Here is a 24,636-nt window from a genome sequence, read left to right as displayed (position 1 = left end):
CTATCACTGGAATGCTTTCTAAGAATATGGAAAAGAGAAAGTGGTGCTAATTATGAATCAAGCTCAGTTCTACCTGGGTGCTCTATGGGGAGATGGGGAGGAGACAGGAGAAAGACATTAAAATCTACTTCTTAAGGGGCACCTGGGTGGCTCAGTCTGTTAAGCGTCTGCCTTAGACTCAGGTCATGATTCCAGGGTCCTGGGATTCCTGCTCAGTGGAGAGTCTGCTTCTCCCCCCATCACTGCTCGTGCTCTCTAATAAATAAATAAAATCTTAAAAAATAAATAAAGGAAATCTACTTCTTAAATGATGACAAGGAAGAATTGGCAGTATTTCTGTCCTGCTACTTCCCCTGAACTCCAGTCACCTGGTCCCTTATTAGCTTAGCCTCAGGCAACTGTATGTGTTTAAGAAGCGGTCCAAATGGATACAGGTATAAACACAAAAAATTATCTTAATTAAACATCAAAGACCATACAATACTTTACTCAGTGTCCACTTGCAAAGAAAGTATTGAATAGCTGATGGTCAAACTGTCCTTTATACATTTAATTAGCAATAATATCTCACTGTTTGGTTCTCCCCCCCCCCCGCCCCAATAAGATTTATTTATTTATTTATTTATTTGACAGACAGAGATCACAAGCAGGCAGAGAGAGAGAAGGAAGCAGGCTCTCCCCTGAGCAGAGAGCCCAATGCAGGGCTCGATCCCAGGACCCTGGGACCACCACCCAAGCTGAAGGCAGAGGCTTTAACCCACTGAGCCACCCAGGCGCCCCTCACTGTTTGGTTCTTAACACTGAAAAATTCAAACTACATTCAGCATATTGGAAAATAAAGCATTAAAATAAGATTTCTGTCGTGTACCAGCTATGGTAAGCAGTCTTGTCTTCTAATTATCATTTTAAAAAGTGTATCCTCTGTTCTAGACATGGTCACTGTACTAGAGGACAAAGAGGATGAAAGCAGGATCCCTAGTTTCACAGTGTTTACAGCAAAGTTGGAGAAAGATCCAGAAACAGGTCATCACTGTACAGGGTGACAGATGCAATGGCAACAATAGGAGAATTTCAGAAATCCGCGTTTCTGGATAGAAAATATAACCAGGATGAAAAGTTTTCTTTAAAGGAGGAAGCCCCTCACCTGGGTGTCTCAGTCAGCTGAATGTCTGACTCTTGATTTCTGCTCAGGTCATGATCATGGCATCATGAGATCAAGCACCAACCCCCAACCCCCTGTTGGGTTCTGTGCTCAGGGGAGTATCTGCTTAAGATTCTCCCTCTTCCTCTGCCCCTCCCTCCACCTCTATATTGGCTCGTGTGTGTGCGTGTCTCTCTCTCTCTCTCTCTCTAATAAATATTTAAAAATAAAATAAATATGAGGGAGGCAGCCCCTGAAGTAAGCCTTGAAGGGAGAACTTCCCAAGCAAAGGAAGTAGAGGAAAGGCATTCCAGCAATGAAAGGTGGATGGTGCGTGAATGCCACGGTGACGAGGAGTGGTCTGCAGAGCAGGGGTGGCAGACAACCTAGAAGGCCTGAGTAAAGGCCACATCATGGAGTTTTTAACTAAGCTAGGGAGCTTAAACCAACCTATCTTTTAGGTGAAGAAAGGCTACTAAAGGCTTTTAGGTGCAAGAAAAACAACCCAATCTTCATTTGAGGTCAGAGGGCAACAGACTAGGCAACAGAACAGAGAAGCACCCAAGGAGGCCGCTGTCACCATCCAGGCAGGAAAGGAACAACGGGAAGGGACCAGAGCAGCAGGAATCCGATGGGAGGAAAAGGATATAAGCCAGACATTCCCAACTTTCAAGTCACAGCACCCCGAGTGTGTCGGTAATGTTTTCATAGCATTTTCAGGCCAAAAGAACACCCAAAAGCTAGGTAGTTAGGTCCAACTACTTAGTAGGTCCTTGTGTCCTTAGTGCTTGCTGGGCACCACAAAACTCCTCCAGCATTGTAACTGCCTGAATCCCAGCACACTTCCTTCTCCTCCCCCTCCAGTTACGTTAGCGTGAGCCTGGCTCTTCAACTCAGGAACCACTAAGATACCAGTCCAGAAAGACAAGAGGTCACTGAAGGAATGGAGCCATAGGATGCTGCAACTGTGAATACCTCCAGCTGGTAGTTCATGGTATGTCGGAGAGGTGTCTCCCTTGGAAATCAAAAATACCCCACAATGCTCACACCCTGAGTTTATACCAATGCCCTTGGTGTCTCAGTGTGCAGTCTGGGAACCATGCAGAGAAGCCGTATTGAAGAGGTACGCATCAGACTTCAAAACTGACTGGATGTGGGGAGAGAGGGCTCCCAGATCTCTAGACCAAAGCTCTGGGTGAGGAGTGGAGCCACGACAAAGAGCATGCAGGAGGGGCAACCAGGGGCCAAGTCCCGGTGCGGTGGGGGGGAACCAATGCAAAGGGAAGAAACGACTGCAATTACTCTCTATCTCTTGTCTACAAATACTCTTAAAAATACACTCCTGTTTCAATTAGTTCATGAATTTTATAGAGAGTGAATGAAACCTCATTCCCGGAGAGTTCTGAGAGCCAAATGGAATGGGAGAACATCCTTAAAACCACACCACACAAAAGGTTTCTAGGTCTCACACTCTGGACTGCATAATCCTCCATTTTAAAGTGAACAGTGGTAAGCACCTGCGCTGTCCCTCTTTCCCCCTCTCCTGAATACTTTAAAGCAGTAACTGCTACGAATTTTAAACACTGTTACTTGGGCACACTGTTACTTAGGCGCGGACTCTTCCTGTTATTTTGATACATGTGAGAATGAGAAAAGCAACTTATTCCATTTTAGGAAAGGCTTTAATGAAGGGAGGAAGTAGAGCAAGTTAAATTAATGGCTAAAATTAAATACATCTACGAACTACCCAGAATGTCCGTTCATGCTGTATCTACGTTAATCCTATCATGCATCATCAAAAATCAATTACTTTGACCTTTTAAGCTTCTATGACCACGTCTGCTCCTGAATCACCCAGACGAAACACACGTGAGTACAGGTGGATGCCTCAGAGATGCGTGGTTGGGACTAGGAAGGCAGTAGCTAGGTAAGCGTTGGAAACTACTGTTTCTGGGGAATAAAAATTTCTTGCTCAGTTTTAGTCAAGTTAACTCTATTAACCACAGGGTCAGACACCCCCACAGCGGTTGTGGGCCCTTCAGAACAGCAGGCAGCACAGGGCCTAGCCCAGGCCTCCCTGATCGTGTGCACGGGGAGCTGAGTCACTTCTGAAAACTCCCACAAGTCTGGCCTCGCCAGCAATACAGGCTCTCAGTACCTTGCCAAATGTGTGTAGGACGAAGTAAGAGGAAGAGAAGCCTCCATTCCTTGGGCTACTCGGTACAACTCACTACTACGACTGGAAAACGGGAATTTCAAACATCAGCGTGAGGCAAAGCTGGGCTGCTCTCAGGACAGCACCCTGACTCAAACCGTGCAAAAAGCCCAGCCTTAAAACACAGAGGATGCCCACGATGGGAGAGGTCATGACCATCAAAGATCAATCAACCATCTACCCTAGAAAGCAGTAAATATTCAAAAAAGGAGGCCCACAATATACTCCTGCAGCCCTCAGCTTCTTAACTAATGTAGAAATTTCACTGTGGGACCAGAGAACATTACATGTAAAAATGAGCAATGTCCCCTTCCTGGAGGTTCCTGTAACCAAAAGCACCAAAAGGACACTCACCAAGACACTTGAAAGGGATCACGATGTGCGTCTTGCACTGTTTTTTGTCCCTCCGGCACCAATTGTCAACACTGACAGGCTCATTTGCTTCCATCACGTTTGTGATCTGTAGCTCTGGATACATCTGCAAAGAAAAGAAAACACACGCAAAATAAATGTCCATAATAAATGGACATTCGTTTGCAAGTAAGGATGCCTGATGTCATGTCATCATTAAGCTCTATAAATCTCAACTTCCACTCTCCTACTCCTGGTTCTAACTGAACTCACCCAATAAAAGAATACTGTAAGTATTAGTTTCCTTTTGACAGGTTGATTTTTGACCATTTCTAATGTGTTCTCTAAAAAAAATAAAAAGGAATCTTTATTTAAGGTTTAAATAAGGATTAAATATTTATTTATTTTTGTAAAAGCAGCAAGCTCTCAACCCAAAATAAATCTATTAGGTATCAAGTCCACTTATAGGATGCATGTAAATAGCTGAGAAGAAAAACCTATTAAAAAAGGCAAGTCGGGCGCCTGGGTGGCTCAGTGGGTTAAGCCGCTGCCTTCGGCTGGGGTCATGATCTCAGGGCCCTGGGATCGAGTCCCGCGTCAGGCTCTCTGCTCAGCAGGGAGCCTGCTCCCTCCTCTCTCTCCACCTGCCTCTCTGTCTACTTGTGATCTCTGTCAAATAAATAAATAAAATCTTAAAAAAAAAAAGGCAAGTCCATGGAAATGTCTGCTGATGAAATTAGAGAATAATATTTTAACTCTGGCCCTCCATGCTAATCTTGGTAAGAAGCTAAAACATCCCACATCCCTTCCTAGGTCAAGGTTTGACCCAAAAGGTAAGCTGAGTCGGATCTGAGATTATCATTTCCAATACTGTGGCTTTCTATCAGCAAGTGGAAAGCCAAGAGAACCAGGCTTTACTAGCATACACATGACATGTTGACATGTCTGGCCTCACATCCTCCCAGAGTAAGTGGGAAGCCGAGAGAACCAGGCTTTACTTGTATGGGTCCCGCCCAGCCTCTGCACTATTCCCTCCCAAAAGAACCAAGAGCTCCCTGCGCACACGAGACAAGTCTGTCCCGTCATATATATTTAGAAATAAAAGGCCCGGGGCTCTGTCATTAGCAAGTTGGTCTTCTAAGGTAAAGAGTTTCAAGCTTGACCCAGAAGAAAAAGCCATTTTCCCATTCTAGAAACACTCTTACCTCCTGACAGTACTGAAGAACTTCTTCTTTTGTTCCAAAGCAGCTCTTAGTGCCTGTTGGGTCCGGTTCCCATTTTCCAGTCTGAATGTTCACATGCATATTTAACTTCCCACAAAACATTGCAATTTGAGGCTCAGCGACAGCAAATCCTGTTCCGGCATTGGCTGCAAGAGCCTACCAAAGAGGGGGAAAAATACCCATGTTTACTCCAAAAAAGCTGGCACGAAGGCTCAGTCATCCAATGGCTTGTGTGACAAGAACTGATCTTTTAAAATTTCATTATTTATTATTTTTATCTTCATAAACAAATCATTTTCCTAGGAGTTAGGCCAGAAAAAATAACTGTTGGACTTAAACGACCAAAGCAAAAGGTTGATGGAAAATCTAACCCCCACTCCCCACCTGGATACTTCTAACTTGGGAGCCTATAACCCAGCTGCAATCTGCACTAATATGAGCTCATCTACTTCCCATTCCTTAATTAGGAAGCCACAAAAGTGCAGAATAGCTAAAGTTCCAGTAATTCACCCACTCAACAAAATTCTGTTGAACAGCTACCAGTCTGCGAAGCAACATGCTAAATGCCTAGGTCACAAGAGTGAGCAAAAAGTTGTGGTCTCTGCTCTCATGGGGCTTACAGTCTAGCCCAAGAATCCATACTCACACATAAGAAAAGTGTGATCACATTCCTAGATGTCCTACAAAGGAAAAGAACCCAATGCTGAAGCTGCAGACAGGAAGGCAACTGAACTTAGGGTGGGGTACAGAGGTGGTCAGGGAAGCCTCCTGAAGAGCAGTCTTGTGAGGTTCCCATGTGGAGAGAAAGCAGAGGCAGAGAGCAAGCAGAAGGACGGAGAGGCACGCAGGGACAAGCCTACACAGGTGTGTGGACCAAGAAAGGCCTTCTGTCTTTATCACTGAGGTGCTGGGAGGTTTTACGCACAAAGTTAATATTTTCAAAATGCAGCTGCGATACTTTTTCCTGGTTGCAGGATGGCAAAGAGATTGAAGGGGAACAAGCATGTGCAGGGGACGGCTCAGGAAGCTGGAGCTGCGGACTCGGGAGAGCAGGGGGAGAGGGAGGAGGGGGAGAGAAAAGATGGTACCTTGGACTAAAGGCAGTACAGCAGAGAAACAGATATGAGAGGTGAGACAGCACAAGGGGCAAGACTTGGGGACAGACTGGGGGGGGGGGCGGTGAGGAAGATGTCAAGTATGGCTTGCATCCCTCAGTGAGGGGCGGTATCATTCATGGAAGCGGAACACTGAAAGGGATTTCATGAACAATTTTATCTTGTATTAGATGAAAATAATCAATGATTCCATTATGTTTCTTTGGTTAGTATCCTCTTCTTTGTGAAAAGATCATAGCCACTAACAGATCACAAATTACAGGTGAGAAATAACATTCAGGCATTATAACAGGTAAGGGTCCTAACAAAGTCTCCTGTTCTAGAGATAACAGGCATCCCAGCACCTAGAATTACGCCAATACTGACAGCTACATCCACAATGGAGTTTTGCAGTCTCCCCTAATGTAAATGTTCTTTCAAAATAAAAATTAAACAGTTTTTTAAAATGTTAAAAACTGGGCACCTGGGAGGCTCAGTCGTTAGGCAGCTGCCTTCTGCTCGGGTCATGATCCCAGGGTCCTGGGATCGAGGCCCACACTGGGCTCCCTGCTCAGCGGGAAGCCTGCTCTCCCTCTCCTGCTCCCCCTGCTTGTGTTCCCTCTCTCTCTGGTGTCTCTGTCAAATTAATAAATGAAATCTTTAAAACATAAGAAAATAAAATGTTAAAAACTTGGTGTATAGGGTTAAAGATTGTATGGTCTGTTGTGTTGCTCTTTTTAAAAAGAGCAATTAACATAAAATGGTTTTTCAATTAACAGAAAGGGTAGCTTTGACTTTTATAATATATAGAAAATATGCGCTTTCTAAGCAACTCTCATTTATTTGTGCTGATGGATGATATGGACATTAATGGTCCTTCCAATCAGGAGACTGATTTTGGAATACATTATGACCTTTCCTCCAGGAAAAATTCGCCAGCCTCCACACATTTAGCGTAGGAGCTTATTTAAAAAAGCCCACTTTTGACCAGGACAAGAGAAGAAAGCACAGACACTTGTTGGATAACTGGGAGAAAGCTAATGTGGGTTGAAAATATTGCCAAGATCAATCAGGGTTGGAAAAAACACCTCAATTAAATCCAAAGAAGAGAACAATTAGCAACTTTATCAACTGGAATTGATTATAGCCCTACTGTGACGATTAATCATTTATTAAAGGAGAAGGCAGATCTTAGGATTCCAGATAACTGCATATAAAGCTACAGGCTGATAAGAAAAAGAGAAGAGGGGCGCTTGGCTGGCACGTCAGCAGAATCAAGCAAATCCTGATCTCAGGGTTGTGAGTTCAGACCCCACGCTGGGTGTAGAGATTACTTAAAAGTAAAATCTTTAGAAAAAAGAAAAAGAACATTCAAGGATACCTGTGGAAAGGAACACACACTTATTTATAAGCAATACTCTAATGGTGTATTAATTCAAACCAATCATTATGAGGGGTAAGGACACACAAGACAGATATGTTTAATTCTCACACTGAGTTCAATTACGTGTACCAAAATGCCTCTTCTATTGGCCGTTCTGCTTTTGAGAGTCGTTTCGAAGGATTATGGCTAGAATGCTAGATTACAATATAGAGGAAAATGGATATACATAAATGTGTTAAAACCAAGAAAAAGGCAAGGAAACCCCAGGAAAACTTTTATCAACCAAAACCAGTGTTTCCCTAAGTTCTTTCCTTCCTACTTCAAAAGCCGAGACAGAAATAAAGAAAATCGAGAAAGAGATGATAAAATATAAGCAAGAAAGCCAAAGCAATAGGTCGAAAGGAAAGTGTTTCCTAAATCTGCTATAATTAAACCATCACAGTTAAATCTAAAAGATGTGGAACAGTAATTCCTAAAGGCTCTCTATGGCTTTGTATATTTTATTTATTTTTAAAAAGACTTTTTTAAAGGGGCAGAGGGAGAGAGTCTTAAGCAGGCTCCATACTCGGAGCAGAGGCTAACACAAGGCTCGATCTCATGACCCTGAGATGAAATCAAAAGTCTGATACTCAAATGACTGAGCCACCCAGGCATCCCTTTAAGATTTTAAGTAATCTCTACCCACAGCATGAGGCTCGAACCTACAACCCTGAGATTAAGAGTCGCACACTCCACTGACTGAGCCAGTCAGGAGCCCCTGGCCTTGTATATTTTAACATTAAAAGCAGCTATTACACAAATGGTATTTCAGGTGTGGCAGAACTACTTGGGGGAGGGAGGGCTAACCTCTTAAATCTAAACATGAAATCATGTAAGGAACAGCGTCAATAAGTTATGTAAGCTCATCCAAGCCACAGACGTGGCGTGGTCCAAAGTGTGCAGGCAGCCACTTACCAGCACCAAAGATTATGTTCCACATGTTACTCATTATGGCTGTTGGCTAAAAGACCGCAAGAGTTCCAACTGTATAAATGTTCAGTTTATGGGTCAACCACGAAGGTCAATACATCAGTGATGAGTGCATTTGATCTCTGTGCTGAGACGGTCAGCATCGCCTTCCCTAAAGAGAGTCGAAACTGCCAGAGGTTAAAGCAACAGGAAGAGGCAGCGAAGCGGCAGCAGCCCCTCACGTCGGTTACCACCAAGAAAGGAGAGTGAGTAACTGGCATCACTCCAGACAGCTAATACGCGGCCGTGATTCACTTTTGAGTTCAGAAAGATTAATCCTTGTGGTCGTAAGAGACTCTCAGGAAGGTATCATCTGAAATATAAAAAGCCTCTGTGGACCATGTCTAGGAACCAACCGATCAAACAGATGCCAACCTTACCTAGACTACGGCAGATCGGTTTTGTTCCCTGATGTTTGCACTTCTTTCCTCTGAAAACGCTCTTATTCAATGCGCCTCCATTTTCTGAAGAACACACAGGGCGTGGATCCACTACATCAATGTATAAATCAATCTGTTTCCTGATCTAACATGTTACAAATGGGACGGCACTGCCAAGTCAGCACTTCTGATATCCTGTGAACCTGGAATCCTCTACGAAAGAAAATTAATGCCCCGTTTGGCACTTACGCCAGTCCTTGTGATCTATGCACACTGCAGCACTTTTACAGCTTTGAAAACAAATTGCATCAACTGCTTCCCAGCCCAGTGATTCCATTTAACTTAATAATTCATTCTTAATAAGAAATTCCATTTTATTAATTTGGCTCAGGGAAAGAGTTCAGCTTTACAAGGACAGAAACTCAACTTGGTAAAAAGTGCTTCTAGTAACTTGGTTGAAAACCTGGTGTGGCTTAAAGCCATAAATAAATGTAAGTAAATCTAAATCTGAGCCTAACTTAAATGAGGGCCTTTAATCATCATCTCAAGAGACGCAGCTCCTGGGCCCACCTCAGCCCCACGGCCTTTCACGAAGGGGCTCAGGACCCGCGCAGCAGCATTCCTAGTCCAAAGCGAAATGCAAGCCTCATTATTTCCTTCCTCACTGAAGCAATCATCTCAGAATCTCATCTGGCTCTGGGGTTTGGGGAAGTGCCTGCTGTGGAGGGAGCATCTTCTGAAGAGGGCAGTTTTATCCCCCTTACTGAGTGAATCATGTTTCCTCGGACAGGAAGTTGCCCCATTACAAGCAGGCAAGCGCTCCAGCTCAGCCCTGGGATAACGCAGTCCCAGTATGAATCGATACTAACTGAAGCTTGACTTTGTTAACATCTAGTTAGCACCTGCACGGCGGCAAAAGCACTCGTAATCAAAGACCTTCCATTTGTAAAGAAAAAGTCAGCAAAAGGATAGTCAATTAAAGGGTGCCATGATCCTATACATTCATTCCTGTTTTTTCAAGTTCTGCCTGGCATTTCATGATTCCTAAGTTAAAGTGACTTAAATCTGTGTCCACCAACTTCCACGTAAGATTTTCTTAATTGAGCAAAGTTTTTAAAAAGTTATCGTTTCAAGGTATCCCTGAAACACTGTTATGACCACAAAAGGGAAGAAAAATTATTGCCCAGTGGACACAGGGACACTGCCCTCACCAGCAGTAAGCTAGCTGCATAAGAGAGCCGATGAGAAAGATGGCGGGGCTCTCCCATTTCGGAAGACCAAGGAGAAATGGCAAGTAAATTCAACACCGGAGCCAAGACAGGATCCTGGGGCAGGAAAACGACATTAGTGAGAAAACTGGAGTAATTATATGGATAAGGTCTGAGTCAGTTAGTAATTGTGTAATAGTGTTAATTTTCCAGTTTTAACAATTGCACCATGATTGTGTCAGATGTGAAGATTAGGGGAAGTCCGGAAAGCGTACATACAGGGGAACTCTAGAATTTCTGCAACTTTGAGAAAACTCTAAAGTTAGTTCAAACTAAAGTGGTTTGAGTTTTTAAAAAATCTTGTTCATGGGGTGCCTGGGTGGCTCAGTGGGTTAAAGCCTCTGCCTTCGGCTCAGGTCATGATCCCAGGGTCCTGGGATTGGAGCGCTCTGCTCAGCAGGGAACCTGCTCCCTCCTCTCTCTCTCTGCCTGCCTCTCTGCCTATTTGTGAGCTCAGCCTGTCAAATAAATAAACTGTTAAAAAAAAATCTTGTTCATCACCTGCCTGAATTTTTACTATGGCTACATGGTTCCAATCTGTCACAAAGAGAAGACACACTTCTAGGCCAGGCCACTAGCAAGCTATGATCCGAGTGGCCAATACCTGAAAAACAAACTATTCTGAACCCATGAGCATACATCCTAATAGAGTAAAATCCAGGTGTACACATAATAAAATCTCTCTAGTGGGAGAAGAGAGCCTAATATATATGAAAGTCCACTTTCGTTACTGTCAAAAGGATGACTGGAGTTTGGAGCCTTTAGCCTATCTTCATCAGCGGTAAAGAAGTGAAGCTTTCAATGTAAAACAAGCTTCAAACATTTCAATCCACTATTTAATAAAATAGCAGGATTCATGTTAAGCATTTTCCAATTTTAGCAGCAAACTGAGAAAACCTGTCCTTAAAAGTGACAGTTTGTATTACACCAACTGAAAATCCTTAGCTGTGTTTTTTTTTTTTTTTTTAAACATTTGGACTTAATTCTAAATAGAAACTGGTGAATTAGGTTTAGGGCAAAAAACTGAATGCAAAAAGCCATTATTCTTCCACGACACATGCCAACTGTTAGGTATTATTTTCATAGACAGTAATTTATACAAATAATCTCTGCTTTATTAGAGCTTTAAATATTAAAGTATAAATGAGGTATCATTCCTAAGATTAAAATGGTTTAGACTGTCTCCAAGGCTTTTTATAGGAACACAGTAATTTGTTCATCTGGATTACACTGGTTGGTAAGGATCCAAGTCCCAAGATTTAAGAGAGGTCTGTTATGTGTCCCTGAGATGAGAACAGAGAGTCTTCTATAGAGGAAGTTATTGAAAAATACATAAACACACAAAATATTTTACATTAAAAAAAAAAAAGAATAGCATTTATGGATCTAAAATTCTCAAGTGTATGGGTTCTGCACGGGCTCCTGTGTTTCTAACTGCCCATAATAGGAACTCTAAGAAACTGATTTCAGAAGGTATGAAGACTTGCCTGGACCAACCATCCATCCTCGGCCCATTCCACCCCTGACCTCCAAGGGAAGTGCCTGAGGTGTGCCCAAGGGCAAGGTGGCAGACAATGACTGCGTTTCAGCCCCATCACTGACAAGCTGTGCCACCTTTGACAGGTCCCCTAACCTCTCTGGCCCTCAGTTTCTTCATCTCTAAGAAGCTGACAACAGAATTGCTCACCATAGTCTTGTCTTGATGTGTAAATGAGTTAAGATATGCAAAGTGCTGGAAAGAGTGCTTGTTCTACAGAAAAGAGTTCTTCAAATGTTGGTGGCCGTTGTTATCAGGCTTTAAATTTCTTTATTTGTAAAATGGGACTCCTAACATACATACACCTCTCAGGCTTGTTTGGGGATTCAATGAAGACACTGCCCTGAAGCAAGGAAGCCTGATACCTGCCACAGAGCAAGCACTCAGAGGTTAACCTCATTATCGTCCGGTGGCTCCTCAACATTCAGTTCTCTCCAGCTCCGGCTGCAGCACTGGGGCTGAAATTCCGAGGGTGCAGGGAAGAACCCCTGAAGGCCCCCTGGCAATAGGCATCCTCCCCAAATCCAGGATAGCATGAAATGGGCTTCAAAGACGGCACAGGCCTTCTTTGCCTATTAAATCTGGACATACTTCAAGTAGGCTGCAGTAATGCACCGCATTTTCTTCTGTGGGAATTCAGGTTGACACGAACAATTTAATACTGCCCCACCATTTAGAAGAAAATCACCGGGAGCTGCTGGCTTCCTGGCCCCGGTCCAGCTTCCGGCCGGCACGGAAGCCAGGTCCAGATGAATCTGCAGTTAGTACTGAGACACTGCTGTGATCAAAAGAGCACTATGTAGAAGTTACTTCTCCGGATTTGCCTTCTTGAGAGCATATTCCCCCTCAACTTACTAGCGTCTCCACCCCATGGAATAACCTCTCTCAGTGCTAGTTTTCACTTCTGTGCAACATAAATACGGTGCTATCCAAATTTTGGGTATTATAATAAACGACACCCGTGGTATTTGAACTCTGGTTCACAGTTAACACTACAACAGACAAAACTCTACCTTCCTGACACTCCCGATGCCTAAGGACCGTGGCTTGGAAACGAAGACGGCGGCTTCCTCACGAATCTGCAGGATTCCAAAGCCAGGCCGTATTCCGGTCCTATGTTGAAGGCATGCTAACTGCAGAGGCCAGAAAGCCAGGAGGCTTGAGTATTAATATAAGATGATCTAAATGGGTGTGAACTTGGGCTTAACCGCTTAACCTCTGAACTCGCTGGCCAGCATTACTTGGTTCTTTACTGAGGGTGCTAAATAAATAGCGTGTGCAGGGTCAGGGGAATGTGTAAGGGATATGCTTCTTAAACCTTAAAAGAGGGAAATGATTTTAAGTAACAAACATCCAGAAGTATTACTGATTAAATATTAATAATTAACATCCATTCTAGGGGCGCCTGGGTGGCTCAGTGGGTTTAAGCCTCTGCCTTCAGCTCAGGTCATGATCTCAGGTTCCTAGGACCCAGCCCCACATGGGGCTCTCTGCTCAGCAGGGAGCCTGCTTCCTCTTCTCTCTGCCTGCCTCTCTGCTTACTTGTGATCTCTGTCAAATAAATAAATAAAATCCTTTAAAAAAAAAAGATTGTAACATCCATTCTAAATCATTCCTACTAATTCGGATGATAGAAATAATACCAGAAAAGAAGAAACCAATAGAAGAAATAATACAAATGATTGCGGGATAGGGGAGTGTTCTGTGGGCTATCCAAGTACAGAGCTGGCAATATTCTCAGAAATTATAAACATGCTTCCTCTGGCTAATCAAATGCTTTTATAATATTGTTTATTTCAAGTGCATTAAGTCATAACCATTAAAAATTAGGCACTATTTTAGCATTTTTCAATTATCTCATGTACCTAATGTAGTAAGTTGCATCTCCTTTAAAATATTCTATTTCTATTTCACTAAAATAGATACTCAACTTAGTGATTTTACCAATGCTAAGTTGGGAAACAATGCACATGTCAGCTTTGGCTAAAACGCTGACTTCCAGAAGTTTCCACCGCAAACATGAATAGCTAATGTCAGAGATCTGAAATTGATTCCACTAGGTCTCCTTTCCTTTACTATATGGAGGAAAGATAAGATCTCGGAGTCCTGGGATGGAGCCCCGCCATCGGCTGCCTGCTCAGCAGGGAGTCTGCTTGTCCCTCTGCCCCTCCCCCTGGCTCGTGTTCTCGCTGGCTCTCAAATAATTAAAATCCTTAAAAACAGAAACAAAAACAAATCCATGCAACTGAAAACATTCACGTCTTAATATGTAAGATGGCTTTTATTTGCCTTTTAAAGTGGAGGTTCCCTAACACTCATTAGAGGGCTAATAAGATTCAGGACAAGTGTTCAATGGCCTGAAAAATGAGAAAAATAAGGGTCTGGTGTGCACGTGTGTGTGCATGCATCTGAATGTATAAGGATATGGAACTGCTGTCTTCTCTTGAGGAAAGAGTGCTCTGAATTCTACGATTATTTTTATCTTTTGTTTTAAAATTTTTTATAAAATGATAGCAATAGTAAGCTGATAATATTATTAAGAATTAATGGCCTTATCTAAAAATTTCTTAATTGTTTACTTTTTCATGAAAACCAAAGGCTTGGTGCTTTATTTCTGAGGTTCTGTAATGCTGAAAGTCAATAAAGGGCAGAAATCCTTAGAGGAGTAACACTTATCTGTTTACAACCAAAAAATAAGACATTTTGCCAAAATGACTTCTACAGAGCAGAGGGAGAGGACTTTACATTTTAAATTACGAATGGCACTGGCTATGTGCTGTTCTGCTAACCACTTTACTATGTTTACTAAGTGCAAGCCATATTCAGATACCAACCATGATGAAGCAAATTACTTTAACTTCTAATGTCCATTAAAACAAATTTGAAAATAACAAAAATACGAAAGAGCTCCACCCTCCCCCCAAGTTCAAAGCAAGTCAAAAAGGCATCTTTCCTATGATTTATGTAGCATTTAAATTTAAAAGTAAATACAGACTGGATTATCAGCTCACACCAGATCTGCTTGCAGACAATGATTCTTCCTGTCTGGGACCCGTGCCCATGTGCATTATTGTAATTATCAGCAATTTAAAAAAATAAAGTAATAAAGCTAATATGAGCTGCTGGTCGGTATGTTTACTGCTCACTGCCTCGACCATTAATTAACCTTCCTGGGTTCAAGCTGCTGGAACTACTAAATAAATGCATCAAGGAGAAAGGGAAACACTCCGTGCAAGTAAAAAGAATGAATAAAAAGGACGTAGTAAGCGTGGGTGTGAACACACACGAACACGAAGGCACCCCCACGATGGGAGTACGACCCCACTTTGTGCCACCTGTCAGGTGGGCCTCTGGGGAGCTGACTCTTGCCCTGCCTGATCCATTCCCCCCCAAGATTCTGAATCAGCACAAGTCAGAACACATCAATTACTCCTCTGTGATTGGAGAGATTTGGGAGAGATTCAACTGCTCCATCACCCAGTCCCGGGCTAGCACCACCCTTCTGGTCCAGGCAGGGCCTTTCCTGCCTCAGGGCTCTCCACCTAGAGCACTCCCATCCCCTGTGCTTCCCCCAGCAGGCACATTCTCAACCGTCAAGACTCCTCTCAAAAGTGCACCCTCTGCAGGCCCTTCCTGAGGACAGTCCTCACCCCACTGGTTGTTTTCCCTTCCCCTCAAGCAATCTAAACTCCCTTGCCAAGCCACCTGCGGACAGGTCCCTTCTGCTAGAATGTCAGGTCCTCAAGGGGAGAGGCCTCCTACAGTTTTCTTCCCATGGTATGTGGAAACATCTGGAAACTGGACCGAGGATACAGTAAGTAGTCATCTAGAGCCAAATAAGCCACTGACTTGAAAGCGCACACTTTTGGGTTTTTTCCAAGACATTTAAACTAGTATTAATTAGCAGATTATCACTCAGCATTTTTTTTTAAGATTTATTTTAGAGAAAGAGAGCACATGCGAGTGGGGGAGGGGCAGAAGGAGAGGGAAATGGGGCAGGGGGTAAGAATCTCAAGCACACTCCTTGATCAACAGAGGAGCCAAATGCAGGGCTTGCTCTCATGACCCTGAGCGCAGTTATGACCTGAGCCGAAACCAAGAGTCGGATGCTTAACCAACTAAGGCACCCAGGCAGCCCATCTCTCAGCCATTTCTAAACGATTAACAATATACAAGTTCCAATGAAGAAGACCTATAATGATAAATTAAATGAAAAGAAAAAACTTATGCGGTATAACAAGCTTCCTTTTTTTTTTTAAAGTAAGCTCTGTGCCCAACGTGAGGACTTGAACTCATGACCCTGAGATCAGGAGTCACATACTCCTGATCTGAGCCAGCCAGATGCCCCAAAAAGTTACAATTTGTAAACAACAAAAAGTACATCCACATACACAAGCTGAAAGGCCACATAACAAAGGCTTGTACGAGCAGAGCAGCCCCCACCGCAGCGGGCCCACACCCCGGAGAGGCTGCACTTCCAGCCTTTCCTCTACTGACCTCCACATGCTGACTAGCGCACTTTATTCCTGTACCCTTTTCAGTCCAGACATTACCCAGTAACTCCCTAGTAAAAAGGGGTCTCACTCAGGAGCGCCTGGGTGGCTCAGTCCATTAAGCATGAGATTCTTGATTTTGGTTTTGGTCAGGATCTCAGGGTGGTGGGATCAAGCCCTGGTCTGGCTCTAGGCTCAGCGCAGAGCCTGGCTGGGAGCCTCCCCTCCCTCAGCCCCTCCCCTCCCCACTCCTCTCTTTCAAAAAAAAAAAAAAAAAAAAGGGGGGGGGGGCTTCACTCAGAAACCATCATACCCTATGTTCACGCACTCACATCCCCCTGCCCTGGTGGTCAAATCAATACTCCTATTTACACTATTATAGGAAAGAAAAGTCCTTTGATTACAGTTCCTTTCTTGGGCCTCTATTTCCCCCTTAGAGACAGCAACTGCACCTTTCTTTCACTTGCTTGGTTTCACAGGTGCTGATCACTCTGGCTCTGAGGCCGTGAGAAAGGTCTGCAAAACTCCCTCAGGGCAGTCTGATGCAAGAGGTGATCCAGTGGTTTCCATTCCGTTTTTCTTAAAGACGGGCCTCCCCTAGGCTTGTCATTTTCCTATTTCAGAGACACTGATTATTCTCCAGACCTGCGCACAGCTGCCATTCCTGGGGCTTGGATCACAAACTCCCTCCCCCTTCCTCCTGTTCCTGACCCCGTCCTTTCCTCTGTCTTGACTTACTGCCTAGCTTAGAGGCTTGCACCTCTGACAGCTGCCCAAGAAGCATGGCAGGAAGTTTCAAACATGACGGGTCTCAAATAAAGTTTTTATTTTATATACACACTTTAGCACTAAGTTGGATGAGAACTAAATTGTAAGCCAGACACAATTTTCCCTCAACATTTAAGGCATGAAGCTACTATCTTCCAGCTTCCAGCACTGCTGCTGATAAATCTAATGGAAATCTGATTCGGAATCTTCTGTGCAGCTGTTTCTTTCTGTATGAAAGTAAGTTCTAAGATTCTTCCCAATCTCTGCTATTCTGACATTTCAAGATAATGTGCCTTTGGTGAGTGGAGTTCTGTCCTGGACCTGAGCTCTCTGCGAACCAAGTCAACCTGGACACACTCAGTCCTACATGTCGTCTCTGTTCTCTTCCTGAAATTCCGACTCCGTGCTTCTCAGAGCCTGCTTTTCTTAATTTTCCTTTCTAGGTTCTTATTGTTCTCTCTGAGAGATTCCTACTATATTTTCAAATTTCTGGTGTCACATTTCTCATCTTCAAGAACTCTTACTCGTTCTCTGCCTACTTTTACTACAAATTATGTCACAGATAGAATAGCCTCCCCTCCTTGAAGTAAGTATCAAGAACTTATCGGAAGTTATTTGTCCCTGCCTTGTCTTCAGTCTGCTTTATCCCCCTTCATCTGTTTTGTTCTTGATCATGTTCATGGCGTTCCTGCACTCCTTGGTGTTCCTAAGCCATCTGATTCAATATTTAAGAAGAGGCACTAAAATGGTTAGAAAGTTTGGGATTTTTTTAAAGAGATTATTTATAGGAGAGAGCGTGAGAGCAAGCAAGCACACAAGTGGGGGGGGGGGGACAGAAGGAGAGGGACAGCAGACTTCCTGCTGAGTGGGAGCCCAACCTGGGAGCTTGATCCCAGGACCCTGGGACCATGACACGAACTACAGGCAGATGCTTTAGCTCTGACTGAACTAACTGACTGAACCACCCAGATGCTCCTGGCTAGAAGTTTTCTGTACATGGTTAGGACCAGTCATTGAGTTACCTATCCAGAGAGGAAGGCAGCAAGTTCACTGCCTGGCGTCCACCAGCCTGGCTGTCAGCAGACTGGTGGCCCAGTTAAGGAGACTGCCACTTCTCAGCCCCTCATCTTCTGCTGGGCCTGCTGTCCCCAGGTAAATCAGGAAAAGTCCTCTCCCCGTGCGGGGGTGGGAAGGAGCATGACACAGTGAGAGGGGTATTCCTGGGCTGATTGCTCACCCTTAGTTTCAACCCCTTCCCTCACCCACTCAGAAGCCCTGACGCTTCCTGTTCCTTAGTCAAGTCCTGCTCTGCAAATCCGTTTGCTTTCAGTTGGCCTCTCCCCCTGCGTTTACATTTCAGTTCCTTCTGGTCTGCTAATAACTCTGCTACTCAGGGTCCATCTGCTTTCCATCTTCGAAATTTCTTTCCAGTCCTTTGTCCGTGTTGGCTTATTCGTACATTAAATGTATCGAAAGCAAAGCCACATTCTCTCTCTCATCAGGAAAGTCAGAACAACTAGAATCATCCACTTGCGTCTTTTAAGGGGCAACAATTCAAAAGCCGCCAAATATGGAGGGACCTGAAAACGAGACAGGAAAGTACGAGCGACGAAATCATAAGCTTTGATCATTTAAACATAATGCCCATTAAGTAAATAGAAGTCTGAACTTTTACTCAAAGATTATTTCACTGGGGGCGCCTGGGTGGCACAGTGGGTTAAGCCTCTGCCTTCTACTCAGGTCATGATCCCAGGGTCCTGGCACTGAGTCCCACAACGGGCTTCCTGCTCAGCAGGAAGCCTTCTTCTCCCTCTGCCTGCAGCTCACCCTGCTTGTGTGCGCCTTCCTCTGACAAATAAATATCTTTAAAAAAAAAATGACTCCACTGGAACACTTTACAGTTATGTTATACTCAACATACTACTGGTTGAAGTGTATCCCCACCAAACTCATATTTGAAGTCTTAACTCCCACTACCCCCACATGTGATGTTATCTGGAAATCAGGTCAGTGCAGATGTAATTAAGATGAGGTCATACTGGAGAATGGTGGGCCCCTAATCCAGTATGACTGATGCCCTTATAAAAATGGAAATGAAACACATACACGCACACACACAAACACAGGGAGAAAGCCATGTAAAGACTGGAGCCATGCTGCCAAAAGCCACGGAACATCCAGAAGCTAGGAGAGAGGCCCGAACAGACCCTTCCAATAGCACTTTCAGAGGGAGCGCCATCCTACCCTCCCAACTTGGTCTTGGACGTCTAACCTCCAGAACAGTCAACACATTGCTCTTCCTTCAGCCGCTCGGTTTGTGGGACTTGTTACAGCAGCCCTAGCAAATGAGTACACTGGGCAAACTAGTAAGACTCCAGATCCGCATCTGGGGAGCTAACAGTCTTAGAGACAGGATCCAGGCACAGAGAAACCCAGAACTACAGTCTAACACATGCATTATGAATGAGAGATGAGGAAGTGGAAACTGAGTGCAGTGTAATCTGAGAAGAGCTACAGCAGACACAGGTACAGGGCAGGGCACAGGAGAGAACAGCTCTGGGGGGAGGGGAAGGGCCAAGTCTTCAGAACCTCTCCTCCAGAAAAACTAGGCGCCGGCTCTCTTCCAACTTGAGGAGGACTTGATAGGCATATTTTTTTTTTTAAAGATTTATTTATTTATTTATTTGACAGAGAGAGATCACAAGCAGGCAGAGAGAGAGGAAGGGAAACAGGCTCCCTCCTGAGCAGAGAGCCCGATGCGGGGCTCGATCCCAGGACCCTGGGATCATGACCTGAGCCGAAGGCAGAGGCTTAAACCACTGAGCCACCCAGGTGCCCCGATAGGCATATTTTTGAAGGTAGAAGGGTGTGATGTGGAAGATTAGGTAGAGATAAGGAGGTCAGCTAGGATGCCACTGCATTCCCCCAGGAGAAAGGCTGATGAACACACACCAGGACAGTGCACAGGAAAGGGGCTGGAGAAATGTCTAGAGGATTTGGATAAGAGAGATGAAAGAAGCATCAAAATGATGCCAACTTTCTAATTCTGGCAACTAGGGAGCAGTGCAACTAGTAACCAAAGGAACTGAAAAGGGATGGAAGGAGGGGGTGGAGATGGGTGGACTTCAGACCTGGATGCACTGTATTCGAAATGCACCAGAGTCACCACAGTGGCCAAAGTGGAGATACTTACCAGACAAAAATACAGGTCAGGACCTCCAGAGGGTAATGTGAGCTTGAATCACGAATTTGCAATTTAATAACAGGCTGAAAGAATTTTAAGCCCAGACAATAGGTAGGATCATCTGGGGCAACTGTATTTAAAAAGGAGGAGGAGGCACCAGGTGGCTCAGTTGGTTAAGCTCAGGTCATGATCTCAGGGTCCTGGGATCGAGCCCCACATCAGGCTTCCTGCTCAATGAGGTGTCTGCTTGTCCATCTCCCTCCTGCTCATGTGTGTGTTCTCTCTCAAATAAATAAAATCTTTTAAAAAAGAAGAGGAAGATACACCAGAAATCAATCAATCTCTCCCTCCTGCACACAGAAGAAAGCCCAAGTGAGGACACAGAGAAAAAGCAGAAACCAACGCTGCTGGCACCCTGATCTTGGACTTCCAGCCTCCAGAAATGCAAGAAAATAAATTTCTTCATGTAAACCACCCCGTCTGTGGTATTTTGTGATGGTGGCCCTAGCAAATCTAAAACAATCACATCACTATCACACTGTATATGAATAGAGTGTTCAAAGGAAAGTTTGTGCCTTGGCTACGTAAGTACAAAAAAAATTGTATACTGAAACGAAAACATCTTACAAGACAAATTAATAATTTACTCATTTTGTAACACGAATATACAGAAGACTTTAATTAAAAGCATAGTGTGATGTGAACCGGCTACAAAAACTACAAGAAAAATCTGTAGAATGATGTTTGATATGGATTAAATTTAGGCTTGCTTTTCAGTATTTGCAATGTTCCTTTGCATTGATATTAATAGTACTGAGCTGATACAAGAATTAGTAGATTTATTTAAATAATAGTTCTGAATTTACATACTTCTGTTTCAAGGTGAAACTGATTCTAAGGGTACCTGGGTTGCTCAATCAGTTAAGCACCCGACTCTTGATTTCAGCTCCGGTCATTGACCTCATGGGATCAAGCCCAGAGTTGAGCTCCACACTCAGCATGGAGTCCACTTGTCCCTCTCTCCCTCTGCTCCTCCTCCCTAACCTCTGCCACTCACACACTCTTTTTCTCAAACATTTTTCTAAAGATTTTATTTATTTATTTGAGAGAGAAAGAATGAGAGAGAGAGAGCACACACGCACACGTGCACCAGAAGGGGGAGGGGCAGGCGGAGGTAGAAGCAGACTCCCTGCTGAGCAGGGAGCCCCACACGGTACTCGATCCTGGGACTCCCGGACCATGACCCGAACGGAAAACGACTACTTAACCAACTAAGGCTCAAATAAATATTTTTCAAAAGAAATAAAGAACATGAACCAGTTTTGTCAACAAAGACACAAATATCAAAGGAACAGGATTTTTTTTTAAACTCCAGTTATTAGAAAACGTGTATGTCTGGAACAACTTGAGAATGCCTACTTTGCCAACTGTATATTTCATGAAATCTAAATAAAAATCGAGTATTTCCAATGAAGAGTACCATCCAACTTGAGATGTGGCTATATATATAAAATAGAGGCAGAACTTCAAAGACTTAGTGTGTAAATTTTTAAAATGCAAAATAACTCAATTTTTTTACATGTTGATTTTATAACATGATTATACACACTGACATGACTGTATCTCAGATATACTGGGTTAAATAAAATATAAAGGTCAAACTCATTTCATCTAGTTTTGCCTTTTTTTTTTTTTTTTTTTAAGTAGGCTCCACATTCAACATGGGGCTTGAATTCACAACCCTGAGATCAAGAGTCACATGCTCTATGAACAAGCCAGCCTGGTTCCCCTACCTAATTTTTGATTTTTAAAAAAATGTCAACTAGAAAAATTTTAACTACATATACATGGCTTGCATTTATTTCTGTGAGACAGTTCTGTGCTCAATGTTCAGTTAGCATTGTGCTAGAAGATATGACCCAAATGACCTTTTTCATTCCATATAAATGCATTTTCCTTTCTTTCATCATGAAGTCTAAGGCTAGCAAGAGTTTCCAGTGATCAGAAGAATGGGATAGGTACTCAGAGAGTTCCTTCAGAAATCTACAAGTTGCCAAGACTTAAACGGGTTAAGAGCCACAAAGCTTCCCTGAAAAGGCCAGACTAGTTCAAAAGAGACAAGGGTTACAAGTAAAATAATGAAGAGGAATTAGATAGGAAGAAGTCATTTCTTGAGACATTTCTCCTTATAAGAGATTCAATATTAAAAGCCGAGGGTATGTGTGTGTGTGGAGGATTCAGTGTAAGTTATGTAAGTGGGTTAAGTGCCAAGAGTCAATGTTCTTATTTTAACCAACTGGGCAGGGGCAGGGGGCAGGGGGGAGAGAGTGAACACTCTCCTTCATCCCACAAGCTTCTTAGTTCCACAATTATGAAAGGAACCGTCACTGAGACAGCAACAAACAAATCCCTCTTCTTCCAGGCTTCTGACAACCACAGAACAAAATCCAAGGGCCATCCAAAGACTATAAAAATAACCAGAACAGAGCATATATGATACGATGTTCACATCCCACAGGAATCGCTGATCCAGTTATTTTTGTTTTAACTCAGTAAACATTTCAAGGGAGCAGGCTCTAAAGACAATAAAATGAACAAGTCCCAAGTCCTCATATGCATGGAGGCTTCACTTGGTAGGGCAGACAATTCTGTAAATAAAATAATCCTAATAAAGAAGGAAAGCTTCTTCAACTCTGTCATGTCATATAGGAGGTCCCCAACTTCTGACTGGTTTCTAAATGACAGTTAAAAGTTAAGCCTGGGTGCCTGGGTGGCTCAGTGGGTTAAGCCTCTGCCTTCAGCTCAGGTCATGGTCTCAGGGTCCTGGGATCAAGCCCCGCATGGGGCTCTCTGCTCAGCAGGGAGCCTGCTTCCCTTCCTCTCTCTCTCTCTGCCTGCCTCTCGGCCTACTTGTGATCTCTCTCTCTCTGTCAAATAAATAAATAAAATCTAAAAAAAAAAAAAATGTTAAGCCGAAATAAAAGGGGCAGTGATGGTACCCCTGGTTTCTACAGGTGTGTAATACTGTAAACTGGGAGTCTATTTCTGAACAATTATGAAAATAAGAGAAAAACGAGCAGACACAAGTGCTATTATAAACTTAAGTATCTCGATCATAAAAGTTCTTTTGGAGTGTTTCCTTCATGGGCAAGAGTGACTGAGGCTTCTTAAAATATTTAAATCTAAGGAAGTACAGAGAGATGACATCTTTTCCTGGAAAACTTCCCTGGAACAAACTACAGTACCCTTTGTGGCTCTAAAAGCTTGCGTATTTCCTTCAAGTTTACACACCTGGATGATTCATTACACATGAATGCGTCAGTCAATACAGGGAAGGAGTCAGGCATTTTCCCAAAGATACGTATTTAGTGTACCTAGTCCTTCCTTATTCCCAGTGTATTTATTCCTTACTTCTAAATTCAGGTAACTTTTCTGGAAAACTCTGGCATTTCCATACCCCTTGTAGCCTTCCCCTGAGTGCTGATTTTCTTAAAAATCCACCTAATTATTATTTTTTTTTCCTGTAGCAATCAAACCATCCTTTCCTTGGGCTAAAAACCTCTTCCCTTTGATGATTTACAGACATTGCCCAGACCAAGCGTAATTACTTGCTCTTTATAATAACATGCCATTTTAATTTTAATTCAAACACATCATAAAAGCAAATCAATAAAAGGAAGATGACAGCTTGGCAACCATCAGCAAATTCCAAACTATTGTATTTTGGATGAAAAATTGACAACCATCTTGCTAAACTGCTTTTACATATTTCCAACTAATTAAAAAGTCACACCAAATAGTAAAAAGCCTTTATTCTTTAATGTATCACTACAAGCCACAATCTTATATGTGTACGTATGTTATGTATACACAAACATATAGATGTACGTATACACAAATTCAACAGTTCTTCAAAATTTACCCAATGAAAACTGAATATAGTTTGAGAGCAACCACGACACACCACTGTATGAAACACTAGTTCTACTACAAGTGCTTATATGTCCTTAGTAGAATGGCCTCCAAATGATGTCAACCCAAACACTGTAAGGAAATTATTCCTACCAACGCAGTGCCCACACCCTAACACACCCACCCCCACACAATGGCTCCTCCGCATTTACGCACAGAGGTAATTTTCAGCACATATGAGAACTTGTGTAGCACACATACTTTGTCTACAAAAAAACTCTCATTTTTCTCCTAAACAGTCTTAGAAGGTCATCAGAACTAGTTCACCTTAAACCCTTCAAAGACTGGCAGGTCAAGCCGCTATTTATGTATAGTAATTTCTGGTATTTTAGTACCTCAGCCAAATCTGAGCAATCCAGGTTGGCGTGTATCAGAATGACTCTCCTTTCACTCTCCTTGTCTCTTGGGAACAGCTATTAAGTAGCTCAATGAAAGAATTTTTGCCCAACTCATCTCTAATACTTAATGCCAGGGTGTAAGCAAGTGTTCCTATTAGGTTAAAGTAACTTCTTTGGCCCTATGAAAAAAACTGGATTCAAACATTTCCAAAAGTATGTAAGGCTACTAGTTGTCTATACAACATCACAGAAGCCCTGTGTTAATCTCAGTAATATTTAA

The 24,636-nt window shown here is 43.1% G+C and overlaps 1 protein-coding gene across 4 annotated transcripts in view; it reads right to left on the bottom strand.

Moving 5' to 3' along the window:
- The window catches only part of APLP2 (amyloid beta precursor like protein 2), an 80,962-nt gene that overhangs the window by 31,318 nt on the left and 25,008 nt on the right, over positions 1-24,636 (bottom strand). For all 4 annotated transcript variants that reach the window (XM_032868935.1, XM_032868937.1, XM_032868938.1 and 1 more), the window contains exons 2-3: positions 4,913-5,086; positions 3,711-3,834 (exon numbers count right to left, since the gene is read on the bottom strand). In XM_032868935.1, coding sequence (XP_032724826.1) covers positions 3,711-3,834; positions 4,913-5,086 — 298 coding nt within the window. The remainder of the gene's footprint in view (positions 1-3,710; positions 3,835-4,912; positions 5,087-24,636) is intronic.

This window comes from Lontra canadensis, unplaced genomic scaffold (assembly GCF_010015895.1).
Source record: "Lontra canadensis isolate GAN:19392208 unplaced genomic scaffold, GSC_riverotter_1.0 scaffold36, whole genome shotgun sequence".
Classification (NCBI taxonomy): domain Eukaryota; kingdom Metazoa; phylum Chordata; class Mammalia; order Carnivora; family Mustelidae; genus Lontra; species Lontra canadensis.
Note: the sequence above shows the minus strand (reverse complement) of the source record. Positions and strands in the feature narration are given on the sequence as shown.